Source organism: Apis cerana, linkage group LG8 (genome assembly GCF_029169275.1).
Source record: "Apis cerana isolate GH-2021 linkage group LG8, AcerK_1.0, whole genome shotgun sequence".
Lineage (NCBI taxonomy): Eukaryota > Metazoa > Arthropoda > Insecta > Hymenoptera > Apidae > Apis > Apis cerana.
The window spans coordinates 3,701,734-3,716,658 of NC_083859.1; the positions used below are offsets into that span (position 1 = coordinate 3,701,734).

At 28.4% G+C, this 14,925-nt stretch overlaps 1 protein-coding gene across 7 annotated transcripts in view; it reads left to right on the forward strand.

Annotated features, from left to right (window-relative positions):
* LOC107995343 (G1/S-specific cyclin-D2) overlaps positions 1-14,614 on the forward strand; it is a 50,602-nt gene extending 35,988 nt beyond the window's left edge. The window contains exons 3-6 of one of the 7 annotated variants that reach the window (XR_009830801.1): positions 317-479; positions 2,826-3,259; positions 5,913-6,033; positions 6,347-6,487. Coding sequence is in view for 2 of the 7 variants with exons in the window: in XM_017052795.3 (XP_016908284.1) it covers positions 317-479; positions 6,347-6,492; positions 7,729-7,935 (516 nt within the window). In the remaining 5 variants the exon portion in view is untranslated. Of the gene's footprint in view, positions 1-316; positions 480-2,825; positions 3,880-5,912; positions 6,034-6,346; positions 6,493-7,728 lie in introns of those variants that run through there. The other 6 variants (XR_009830800.1, XR_009830802.1, XR_009830798.1 and 3 more) reach the window with 6 other exon arrangements.
* Positions 14,615-14,925: the final 311 nt, after the last annotated feature.

Genomic DNA, 14,925 nt, shown 5'->3' on the forward strand with positions numbered 1-14,925 from the left:
TGTTATAATGAGAAAAAAATTCGGAATTAAAGTGATTTCTTAAATTAATAACTTAATAAATTTAAAAACTTATATGTATTCTATGTCCAATCTATTTATAAAAGATTAAGAATCACAAATAACAATGTGGTTTATATAGACTTTTATACAACAGAGAATCATTGCCTTATCCGTTTCTATCCACTATTGGCACACCTACCTATCCACCTACGTCCAACCCCTTGAAATACATTCCCAATACGAAAATCCCGCCAACGTAACAAGGTGGATAATGGCGATCGTTTAAACGCGTCCTGTTCTCTTCTGATTGTTGCAGAGGTGGGAACAGTTGGTCGTATCGAAGCTGAAATGGGAATTATCCGCTGTAACACCCGGTGACTTTTTGATGCACATCCTGAGCAGACTGCCAGTACCACGTACTTGGGATCCAGTAATGGTCAGAAGGCACGCGCAAACCTTCATCGCCCTTAGCGCAAGAGGTGAGAAATGATCAGGATTATACTGAACCGCCATATCTATTTATGTATGTGGGACGAATGTGCGTGACGCATGCGCATGCGCATGCGCATGCGCTCCACCATAGAAAATTTAAGAGAACTAAGATAAATAATATGAATAGTTTCTTCTTTATTCTGGCAGCCATAATGTGAAATAAATTTATGTTGGACAAGATTAGGTTAAGTTTCAAAATTTCGGATAAATTACGTTGAATCTAAGAGATATACATAGAGCAAATTTCACTTTAAATTTTATAATATATAGAATACTATCAATAAGTTATTAATTTGAATTTGTTGGAGTTATATTGTGTATTAATAAATTAATTGAGGTATGTATAAAAATAATTCTATTTTTTTTGAAAACATAGATAAATTTGTGTGAGTTGTTAATGTTTTTTAAGTAAAAAAGAATTATTCAAACGGATATTGTTTTGAATATAACAAGGTTGCTCAGCTTATTAGGTTAATAGATTTCACATCAAAAATTGCATGAGAAAATTATTTACATTCACTGACATTTTATGTCAAGAACATGATCTACGTTGGAAATCGGAATTTTAAATATGAAATTGTTATTAACACATTGTTATAACACAGGAAATATTTAAAATTTAATTTAAATTTCTTTAATCAACATATACTTAATCTCACTTATAATAATTTATTATGCAATTAATTTTAATTTAATTTTTCAATATGAGTTTTATTGAAAATTTAAATATACAAAATATACATATTTGAATTAAATTGAAACAAGATTAAGTTTAAATTTATAATTAAACATTAATATGAAATATATAAATTATTAAAAAATTTGTAAAAAATAGTTTCATTTCATTAAAAATCAATATGATAATAGCAAATTCTAAAAAAAAAGAGAAAAAACAATTTATCTCTTTTTACGTACTTTTATAAAATTTTCTCAAAATATCGTCAAATGTCTATTTTTCATAAATTTTAATCGTTGAATATAACAAACAAAAAAGATAAATTCATGTATTATATTCATGGTTAGTCTTATAATCTTATATATTGCCCAAAAATTAATATTGCCTTTTATAAATTAAGTACTATTTAATTTCATATTTATTTCCTGTCTTTTTAAGATAATAAATAAAATAGGTAATCAATATTTATCTTTTTAAATTAATAATACATATTAATATACATTCTTAATATACAAGTTACATAAATTTTATAATTTTCATATTCTTAAATTTCAAATTTTATCGATATTAGAAGAATTCGCCTATTAGAAATTATAATTATGTGGAGTGTGATAAATGCGATATGCTTTAAAATGCAATTTTTACGCGCAAGTCTTCATTGTTAGTCTCATTAGAACCGTGCCACGGCATCGTAAACAATCGGGAACATGCATCGTTAATTCACACGTTAATGAATATGCTGGTGCGTAGTATAATGCACTCGGTGGAAATCATCACGTAACTACTTTGAATCGATTTTATTTTGTTTTTTCTTCCTCTATCTCTCTTTTTCTTTTTCTTTCTGTACTTTTGTATTTTCATTTCTTTTTATTTTATTTTACTTCATACGATACGTAAAAATTGTCATAAAAATGATGTAATGAAACTATAAGAATGTGATTCATATTTCGCGCGCTTTACTTGAAATTTGATAATTTGACAGATTAATTAATTTTTTAATAAATACAGATAAATCTGATAAATATAGATAAATAATACAGATAATTTAATAGCAAAATGCGTAAAATAAATACTTTAACATAAATTAATAATTTAAATGGAATAACGCATCGAGATGATGTATCATAACCTCAATCTTATAAATGTAAAAAATTTTGACATTATTTACAATTATAAATTATATTTAATTATTTTTAATGAGTACTTAAAGGATTAAAAAAATAAAGGAATCAATTATATGTAGATATATGTAAAATATGTAATATAGCATACTTAATTCTTCTGGTTACTTAAATTTTCCTTCATTAATGATGAAATCATTGAAATCATGATATCTTTTTTTGTGAACATGATTGCATATATAAATGTAAAAAATAGATTAAAAGAGAACAAATTTAATCTTTTTATACATCAATTTGCAAACATTTTTTGATTCTTGAATTGAATTCTTGAAGATTGTGTTTTAATAACATATTAATTCACTTAATGCAGCTATTTTTTTTATAATGAAATTTTCTATTTTATATATCATAAATCATATGATTATTCTATTGCGATCTATACACACTCTTTATTGTATTTAAAATGGAATTATAATTTTATTATTGTAATTCGATCACCAAAAATTATCTAAACGATTAATATTTATCTAAAACAGAAATTACCAAATTGGAATCATCAGAATTTCATCGGAAAATCGCAAAACCGAGAGAAGCTAAAAAGAAAGGAAAAGAATTTGAGAAGGAAGAAAAGAAAAAGAACGAAAAGAAGAGAAAGAAGAAGGGGGCGTCGGACACGACGAGATCGCGAGACACGTTTAAATCCCCTTCTGGCCGCTTCCAGTCGGTTGTTATTACAAGCGGGGATGGCAAAAAGCAAGGACCATCGTCCTTCGCCGTCTGGCCGACTCGGTGGTCCCGTGTGGAGAAGGAGAAAAGACTAGGAGCGGGCCGGGAGACGATGATTGTTTCTCACGAGCCAAACTAGGTAGCTCGGCTGAGTCCAGTTCGAGTCGGTTGACCCTCTTTTTCAGCGACGAAAAGAGAAGCAAACGGCGCCACGAATTCCAGCCGCTTCCTTGAATCGCGGAAGGTCCGTGAACCTGCTGCCTCCCCGTCTCCTTTTTTGATTCCACGCCCTTGTGACATACGATTGACGCGATTCAAAAAAATCTTTTCGCGATCGAGATGTAACCGATTAATATTCTTTCTGAATTAAGTATTTTTCTTTTTTTCTTTTTTTGTTTTATTGATTTTTTGTTTAAGGTCTTCTATCTATACATATAGTCAAATCTACATCAAGTTGATAATCAAAATTAAAAATTCCATTTTATGATTTCTTCGAATCGAATTAATATGTTTAGAAGAGAATTTTAATTCCTTTGTAATTTTGGAATTAATTTTTAAAGTTTAATGGTGGTAAACTCTAATTATATCAATTTTTAAAAGTTAAAAATTTTTTTTTAATTTTTAAATATTTTTAAATATTAAAAAGCTATTTTCATTAAAATAAATCAATATATTTGCAGAAGTATATATTTATATAGCAAAAAAATATAAAAGTCTTTCAATTATTATATTGAAAAGAAAAATTTGGTTTTATTTTTTATGCACTTCAAGAAACTGATATTTTTTTTAATGCATCAAACTTCTCACATGCTATAATCCATTATGAATTTTGAAGAGAATATAATAAAGATGTCAGATGAAAAAGTAAAGAAAAGATTTTAATTTAGTCGTCAGGAGCGAAGAAAAGAAAAGGAGAAAGACAGCAGAAATAAAAGAAATGTAGAGGCAAAAAGATATTAAAAAGGAAAGGAACTAAAAAAGCAGAATATAAGAATAGGGAACCCAAGAAAGAGGGTATTGAGAAAGCATAACCAGAATGAAATGGTACGAGAATGAAAAGAAGCTTAAAGAAAGATGGAAAAGAGACATCCTAAAGAGAACAACAGTAAATACGAAGCAAAAGAGAAGGAAAGATAGAATATGCGAAATAGAACTTCAAGAAAGATTCATCAAGAAAAAAGAACTAAAATCTTGAAAATAAAACAATAAAAGTTTCAACGAATATTGAATTATATTTTAAAAAAACTCAACTTCTTTGAGAGTAATTATAAAAAAATAAAAGAAAAAGAGAAAGAAAAATCAAAATGAAAAAAAAAAATTAAAAAAATACAAAATTTTTAGCAATGATATCAAAAAAGTTCTCAAAATATAAATTTTTCTGAAAAGATTTTTTAAAAAATTCCGCCTAAAATAGAATGAAATTCAAAATTGAAATTATAAAATTATAATAAAGAAAGCATAATAATCAAATATCATAATCAAGAAATAATTAAAAATAAAAAAAGAAATCAGAATTAATCGAGTAAGAATAGTCTTCATATTCAGGAATGCCGTTTACCAATAATAATTCACGATCCATGAGGACAACAACGCACCTGCACAGACTATAAGAATATATGTATATATATATATATATATGTATAAATTTCTTTTTCTTTTTTTCCTGGTTCTGCAAATTTAAGAGCGGCTTCGTGGAATTCCATTCTTAATGTCTTTATTACGCACGCGCGCATGCGCTCACATATAAGTTTGCCTGTTCAATTTCATCTCGTCCATCGGACATTTCGGTTGTCCAGGAACCTGTTCCCATCTTTCCATGAATGAATAGCGTTCGCGTTTGAGAAAAATCCGGACAAAACATGCGCCGGTATATTACTGATGTAAAAGGATGAATACGATCACGTCAATGATTATCACGTTTATTGTCGACCTCAAGGTGCGCTTTACGATAGTTTGCTCGTCAACCATGATGCTGAATTGCTTGTACTAAGCGTGTTTCATCAAACGGATCGATTTAATGACACATCCAATCGATCTTTCTTCGCTTATTCAAATTATATTTATTGAATATGCATGGCCATTTGTAAGTTTCCAAATACTTAATAAAATTTAAGTTAAAAAACATTTTAATTAACAATTTATATTGGAAAAGTAATGTGATCATCTCAGGATTATTTTCATAAGTATGATAAAAAATAACATTTGTCATATCAATATTAATATCAATGCTAAAAGGAAAATAATATTTTTTTTATTCAAAACATTTTTTACTCTCCATCAGTTCGCCATTTTTTTTCTCAGTTCGTAAATTATTCTTAAAAGAGGACATTAACCTTTTCTGACAACAAAGGCATTAGAAAGTTTCAGGTCACTGGTTTTTTTGGCCAGAAGAAGATACCGTTACGAGATGTGCCAACGATTATCATTTGGAATTCGTATCTCTAAAACATAGATACCATGACCAATCGACTTAATTGTTCGTTAGTTTATGTCCGGTTTTCATTGGGCATTCATAGTGATGTTAAGGCTAGCACATCATGTCCGAGGTGGTAAAAGCTTTAAACTTATAGCTATGTAGTAAACTCAAAGCGGTAGAGAAACGAGTATGTGACAGGTTGTGTGATAGTATTTGTTCTGTTGGAAATCTGTGGGCTTGGTCCTCCCGAAGGTCGCACTTTTCAACGTTATAAATCTCATTTCGAATGCCCTTTTCCTGGGACGATCTACCTGCGGTTCTATTAGCAGATTTTAGCCTTGAACAATTCAAAGAATCGCTAGGTTGAATTCTAGGATTTGTTTTATGGTCATCGTAATGTATTTTGGAAAATATTTTGAATTTAATAATTATGTTTCTTATTTTTGGTTAAGTTTGTTTAATGTTTTCGATATTTCGGCAGGAGATGCCCCCACCTGTTTCGGGAAATTGGATACTTCGTATGCCGTATGGGTGTTACTTGGAATGACTGAGACGTGTGTTTGGAATTTAAGGAACGATCTAAGGAATTTTGTGTGCACATGGTGAATGTTTTATATTAAACAATGATTAGATTTTCTTATAGAAAAAATTATTTTAAAAGGTAAAAATATATATATATATATATGCACATGCAAATGAAAATGTATGTACAATTATGACTGACAATAGAAATTTATTTTAGAAATAATTTTATCGATAATTTTTAAAGAATTAGAAATGTTAAATTCTATAAAATCATATATTTGTATAAAATGAACCTTATATTTTTATTACCATCAGGTCAGATGTATCATAATTTTTCACGAAAAAGGAATTATTAAATATTACTAATGCAATTTATATTTCTTTTTACAGAGTACAAATTCTCGATGTATACACCAAGCATGATAGCGGCAGCGAGCGTCGCGGCAGCCCTTCACGGACTCGATTGGACAGGGAAAAGCGGTTACGGACTGGCCGGCCTCCTCGACGAGCTAACTCGCATCACGGCTATCGAACAGGTTTGTCCTCGTGTTGATATTATTGTATGATACACGAGAATAACCTCATATAGCAGTGTCAAGGAATAGATTTAATCTCAACTTGGTTTGCACCCGGTTTACCCCAAGTGTCGGAAGTAAATGTCCTATGACAACCTTATCTTCTATATCCCCTGTCTCCTTCTGTATAAAACATGTAAGTTTATCAAACATTTTTGTTTAATTATAAACAGATCAAATAAAATTACAAAATTCTATTGATTCTTTCTATTGAACTTCTTATCTTTTTTTCTTCTTTGAGGTTAAATTGATGATTTTTTTAATTCTTTATAACTGCAATTGCAAATCCTTTATTTTTATGAATATATAAAAAATGAATTTATAAATTATATGTGATTATATCAGATAAAAATCTTACAAAAATATATGACAGAAACAGCTACAGAAACTACACAAAATACTATTGGGAATAATATAAATGAATTTTGAAATATCTTTTAAATTAGTAAGTAAGTCAATATCTATTTTTTTTATGTAAATTTTAATTTTTCAATTGTTGATGTTATTAAATTATGTTACAATGTTGTAAGAAATAATTCATCAAAAAATCATATAGACACTATCATTTTACACTTTCTTAAGAATCTCAACGATTCGAGATTATGAATGAACAGAGGGGGCAGGTGGTCAACATAGTTCTTAGTACGTTCTTCCTGTTTCTAAACACATGTGGTCGTCGAAAATATTGCGCTTACAGGGCGTAGACCCCATGCCGAGCCATTCACGCATGCACTTTATTTGCACTCGGCGCATTATGAATGTATAGTCTGCGCGTGTTTCGAATCGTCTTTTCCCTTTCTTGTCACGCTGTCGGTTTTTTCTCTGTAAACATGTGCCCGACACCTGCTACACTCCGTTCATCAGCACGTTTTTGCGCGACGTCTTCGCTGGATTCGCGAATGATCTCTCAAACTGTTTCTTGAAAATTCTTTGTATCGATCAAAGTTATATTGTAAATTTGATTAAATTAATCACATTATTTCGTAAATTTTTATTTCTTTTATTATATAAAAAAAATTTGAAGAATAATACGATATACATTAAATAGTTAAATAATTAAATAAAATAAAATTAATTAAGTATATATATATATAATAAGTGAATATTGTGATAAAAATAAGTTTTTAAATTTATAAAATGATAAATCTATCTAATATTTTTTTATTCAATTTAAATTTATTATTCTTATTTTTACAGGATTATTTGCAAGGTTGCTTGGAACAGATCGAAGAGATGGTTTCTCAAGCAGTGGGTGCTGATGGTACCGGCGGAAATGGTCATCAGATGACCGGATCATCGGGTGCGTCGCAAAGGCCTCTGGGGGACGAGATAACCAGCCAGGAAAAGATCCTGGAACACGAGAAGGCGGGAACACCGACCGACGTGAGGGACGTCCATTTTTGAGAGACGCCACTGAGGGAAACTCTGGCCAGGGTGACTCTCTGCTGAGCCTAGAAGCCGAGGAGGAAAGGATACCCAGTAGCGAAGAAGACGACGATGCTGGGAAATCCTCGGCCAAGAAGAGAATCGGAAAGAATGAAGAGAAGAAATTCGAGTGAGGAAACACGCAAGAAAATTCCTGAAGAAGATAGATATAAGGAAAAGGACACAGATGTACGAATATGTTATGCTTGCTCGACCGAATCATTTGATTTTCCTTCGTCATCACTGTGAACAAAATCGTCTTCAAAAAAAAAAAAAGAGAGAGACATCTCAGAACGTGTTCGATATTATAGTGTTCTGTACGAATTTTGTACATTCGTCGTGAAGATTTATCGAATTAAGGAACATCGAGGGATTAGAGACAATTTTTTTTTTTAATCAAATCCTTCTGTAGTGTGTTTTAATTGGAGGATCAATTTATCGCCATTTAGTGGGCGATTTTTGAATGATGGAAGATTATTTTTCACGTGCTCGATTCGTGAGAGCTCATTGATGCAAAAGAGCGAAATATACGAGTTTTAGCCGATCTGTATAGATAAAGCTATCCGATAGCTGTTATAGTTTTTACTCAAGGATCGAGCAACGATCCATATCGAGTATCGTCCCAATCGTAATTCCGCGTGCAGAATTTTTTATATATGTATATGTAGAGAGTCGAATGACGAACACGAGGGCCCAAGCTTTTAATGGACCCACTTTGTTATTTAATTATATGCGTTTTTATTTGCGAAGATTTGTGCGCATTTGATCATTCGAGACATTGGGATCAGTTTTGTTCTCATTTCATTGACATAGATTATTTGTCCGTCTCGAATCATGATCTATAATTTCCTGAAACCTTTTTTCTTTTATTATTATTATTATTTCTTTTTATTCTACTTTTTTTTTTGTAGAAACAATACCTCTTATCGGCATTGTGAAAATTTATTGATCGAAGATGCTAAATATGAAAAAATCGAATTTGTTTATTTCTTTTTTCAAGTTGATGATTGGACAATTTTAATTGAACAATAACTTGTTATTTCTTTTAAGTTAGATCTTTCTTTTTATAGAAGAAAATGTATTCGAATATCAAATGATAATTAACCAAATAATTAAAAAAAAAAAAAAAAAAAATGAAGCATATAACAATATTTTCGTTTTTTCTCGAAAAATTTATATAATTTCAACTTTTGATCAGTTCAGTTTACATTTATATAGAAAAAATGAAAAGAAATTGATTTACAAAGAATTAATAACTGCTCAATAAATATTATAAAAAAAATTTAAATTGTATATGATTCAAAAATCAATGTGTAAATTTAAAAGAAACAAAAGAAGAAGAAAAGTATATTTCTTAAAAAAAAAACATTTGAATATAAAAAATAAATTATAAAAAAGAACAAATTATTTTAAAAGCATCTTCGAAAGAAACTTAAAACTAACAAAGATATTAAAAACTTGGAAAAATTGATTTCGAAGGGTTAAGGGAAAACCTAAAAGAGATTAGAAAATATAATAAAGAAAAATAAAAAATAGAATAAAGAAAAGAAAGGAGAAATCGGTAGACATGCCGTTAAGGGAAGACAATGCAATACGCTTCATGCATCTATTTCGTAATAGAATTGTACACTTAATTTTTAGTAGCAGGACGACGAAGCTACTACGCCAATTTTATGTATCAAAAAAAAAAATAATAAATAAATAAATAAATAAAAAAAATAAAAAATAAAAAAATAAAAAAACTAAAGAACAATGAAAAATAGGAGGAAACGCGATTTTAATCCTCATTCGCCGGACTAAAAAAAAGATAAGAGAAGAAAACCAGAAAATAAGGAGAAAAATGCACATAGTCATATCGAGTCACTTAGTGTTTTGTACATAGCTATACATACGAGGAAAGTTATTATATATATATGTACACATTATATATACATGAGATGTGTGCGTGCGTACGTATGTGTGGGCGATAATGAAAGAAAATGAAAAGAAAAAACACTGACTGCTTGTGCGAGTTATTATAGAGAGATTTGAAAGGAACAGGGAAGCATTTTTTACGATAGAAAAATAATTCCCTTTTGTTCTTTTACATTTATGTTACGTTATATGTGTTTATATCCAAATGAATTTCCTTTCGGGGGCTGTGGCACAATCTGTCGCTTATTCCACTCGGTTCCTAAGATCGGTTGTGCCAGTCCACGATGCATCTGTGAACAACGTCTGATGCACAGTATGTGAATGTGTGAATTGTACGTCATGTATGTTGAATTTTTCTTAGGCGAAAAAAGTAAAAAACGAAGAAAAGTTTTAACAATGTACAGAGGTGGTTTTGAAATTGAAGATTTAGATAATTACCAAATGTTAAATTTATAAATTTGTATTTCACATATTTCATTTATAAGTGGCACTTTTTAAATCTGTTTTTTTAATTTCTTAATGACAGAAACATAAAATTATGATTTGATTTAAGTGATGATAATCGAATAATGAACAACTTGAATGATTTTGCATCTATAACATTATTCAAATTTTTGTTGAACTTATTATTAAGTTCTTGAAACTTCGAGAAGTATTCTACATCTTGTGTACAATAACAAAAAAAGCATTGATTATTATTAAAACATTTTATATTAATGTTGTTTGCATTAAACTTATTAAAGTTTATAATTGTGTATTTTTAGCAAACTACAAAAGATAATGAAATCCTTCATTTCAATAATAATAATTAATATTAAAATTAATATTCAGAGAATTAAACAGGATATTATTATTCATAATATCATTAAATTTAATTTTAATAAAAACTATCATCCATTAGATAAATTTAAAATTTTTTTGCAACAAAATTAATCATGAGTTTTTATTAAAGAATTTAATAAAAAGAAAACTCTGATAGTTGAATTGAATCAGTTTTAATTTGTACCACTTTATGTGATCAAAACCACTGCTGTACATAGGTATTTTTCCTCTCGAACCGCGGCTGTATATATGTAGGTAAGCTATACGAGGCGTATAATTAAGAGGTAACACGTAGTCCGTGTAAGATAAAACGGCAAGTAATGTGGCAGAATGATAGAATTGATAAAGAGAAGTTGGAGAGTTTAATTATAAATAGACAAACAACAGGATATTTAGAAATTGTTTAATAATTAAACCACTTTGGTGCTGTGATTTTTATTCTGTGGGTTTGTTAGAAGTGCATGAAATCGCGAAATATGAAATTTTATAAAATTTCATTTGTATTATACTATTTCTTAAATTTTTTAAACAAGTATATTTGGATAAAATATTAAAAGTACAAAATCGGAAGATGCAACAAGTTTCAATTAATGATTAGGACAAGATAGATGAAAATAAAAGATAAAAATTCAATAAAATTTGATATTCATATCTATGTATTTTATAAAATCATCAATTGTCACTTAAATACATAAAAAATCTTAAAATTAGACCAATTAAAACGAAATTTTCAAATTTAGATCTTTGTAAATAAATTATCCCTTACCATAACATAATATTTAAACCAAATTTTTAACTCCAAATCACGAAGAAAGAAAAAAAAATATATATATATATAAAATATATATAAATTATATATAAAATAAAATATATATAAATTATATATATGTATATATATGAAACAATTTTAATCGCACAAATCCACAGCACCAGAAGAATAAAACCTCAACTACTATCGTTTATCCAACATATATCATTATCATCTTCTTTTATAAAACAAAACAAATATTTAAATTATTCCTATTAATCTACTATGCTATATGTACATATAGATTGCCAAGTAATTAAAGTAGAATTTTCCAATGCAACTAAAATAACAAAAATAGAAAAATAATATAAATTCTAATCTCTGATTTCAAAAAATAAGTATGCGTTCAGACGACAGTAGTTGAGGCCAGCGTTCACTTTGAAAAAAAGTAAAAAAGTAAAAAAATAAAAAAAAACAAAATAAAAAATCAAAAAAATAAAAAATCCACGAATTCGTTAGTACTTAAAGTGCGTCTATTAGAGTAAAAAAAGAAAGACGGAGAAGAATGCGAATTCTTCTTTAAATTGTTAAAATGAAACAAAGTCAAACGGAAAGAAACAAGAAAAAAGAAGAAGAATGGAAGAAGTTATATATATATGCGATTTCGACTGCGCTCGAGAGAAATAAATCCGCGCATTCCAACTAAGAAATAAGAAAAAAAAAATAAAGAGAAAACACGATAAATGGGAGAAAAATCCCTGTGCCACGAAGCGAAACTTAGTTAGTAATATACTCTTCAAATAACCAAATCTTAGTACAACGTAGAGAGAGATCGAATAATATAAAAGTGAAAGAAAAAAGAAAACGAATGATCCAAGCTGATGTACGCATGGCTGATCTTTTTCATACTTGTACTACTAGCGTACGATAATGCGTTCTCTGTACACGCACCTATAGTATATATGTATATATATATGTATATATATATATATATATGTATATATATATGTATGTATATATATATATATATATATATATTTATATATTTGTATATATATTACATGTTGTGTATTTTATATATACAAATATATGTATATATGTATATGTGTGTGTGTTGTGTATATATGTATTTGTATATTTTAAACACGTATCATTGTGTACCTTGGAAAAATGGGAACATTGTCGAGAGACGGGGGAGGGACGCATCGGAGCTACGTCGAACAATTGTAAACCGGATATGACAGTTCCTTGATGCAGGGTCTCGAGTTTTCTTATAAGTTCGATCAAGATTAAAAAGTTGATGAAACTTTTATATTTAAAAAATATTTAAAAAATATTTGCCTCTTTCTATGAATCGTCCGTTGAAAATTTATTATTTCGATAAAAAGAAATGCTCAAAAAGTAAAGTTTTTAGTAAAAGTTAATTAGTATATTTAATGTGTAATGTGTTCATGTAAATGAAACATTATTTTAAAAATAATTTGAAATTTAAATTCCGGAGATAAATAATAATTATAATGATATCGTTTTTCTTCATATTATACATTAAAATTCAGTTTTATGAAACTGAATGTTATAGACCATAAGTTTACGATAAATAATTTATCTGCAATTTTTTGGTTTGCTTTATTTGTTAGAATCGTACTTAATCTTGAGATTTATGCTCTTTTAAGGCCTTTAATTTTGTTAATAGATTTCAGATTTGGCTTTATGCATGGATACTGAATCTACATATATTGTTTTCTAATTCTTTTTTGTTTGTTTTAATTCAAGATTTGTAAAAATATTTATTTGCATTATAGACAGTTTTTTTTTTATAGAAAAGTTCTTTATTTAATTGTAAAGATCTCTATATATACTATTTTAATCATTTACTTTGCATTTATTTAGATTCATTTATTGAAGTTCTTATATTTTGGAATTTATATATGTTAATTTCTCAAAGTTTGCATTCCTTAATGTTTTGTATGAGTTTTTTTCAATATCCATTTTGGATTTATATTATTATTTTATTTACGTTAATTACATTCTTCATTATAATATATAATTTTTCATTTATAATAGATACGTGTATTAATTTTTAATTACTTTATACACTACTGTATACACTATTGTTATTACATGATATTATTATAAAAATACTGTAAACAATGGACGAATCTTTTAAAAAGGCAAATCAATAATAAATAATTACAAATATGCAAAAATAATTTAACGATATTATAAATAAAAAAATAAAAAAAATATATCGATGAGGTAATAACAAGTTCGATGAAGTAGAACTCGGAAATTCGCGACCCTAGGTTGCGAACCTGTTCCTAAATCGCGTCTCGTTCCAATCGAACAACCCCGTTATTCCGCCTCTGTTTTAGCTTTGTAAGAACACGATGAGCTTGCGACACTCTTTTCCTTCTTTTAACACCACCGAACGAAAAAATAATTTTATATAACTAGCATGTCATAGCAATTCTTTATTTTTTTTTTGTTTCTTTTTTTTATATATAATCCTGAAACATGCGAGGATCCGAATTTTTAACTTTTTATTTTTTTTTCGTTCGATGCGAGCATAGAGTGTTTAAATTTATTCGTGTCGTGTGATCATGCGCAGTTCATCTCAACATAACCTTAATCGTGCTCCACGAACACTTTGTATCTCAATCGAAGGGATTAAAGCTCAATTTTCCTTTGCAATGAAGATTCACTGCCAGATTCGATGAACAAAAAAATAGTGTATGCGTTCGATGAGCTCGCATCGATTATTATCGAATATATTATTTTCCATTTTGTATATTTTACCAATTGTTTTCTTAATCTTTTCGTTCGAAGCAAAGCAACGCAATAGACATACCACTGATATACCTCAGGCACCGCATACACCGCTCGAAACAGCATGTGTAGCTTTTTTTTTTAAATCTCACTCGCAGCGAAAAAGTGTGCAGAAGAATGAAAAAAAAAAAAAAAAGAAATGTGAAAACAGATAAATTCAAAAATCACACTTATGCGTTAATTTTTAAACCTAGCACGTAAAATATGATTTTTAATCGGTTAATTGCGCGATTAATTGTATCAGGCGAGATAAGACCCGGTACAATAAACTTTGTACATATCTTATTGTGCGTAGTATAACGCACGGGCGATTGAAAAATAAAGTATTAGTATTTTATACAGTCGTAAGACATGTCTTCTTTATTTCTTATTTCTCTTTATCATTTTATTAAAATAGAAAAATATATGTATCTTACATATAAAAAAATTATTTCAGTCTATTTTTATATCATTCAAATATTCAATATTAATCATTCTCGTTTTTAAGGATTTGCGCACAAAAAATAACTGCAGACTCTGAAAATATCTATAGCATAGGTATAGAATTAACATTAAATTTTTAATATTCAATGCATTTTTTTGCTTTATTTTTTTCATTAAAATACTCATATCATTATAATATTATCTCAGCGTTACTGATTCAAATCAGTATATGATAA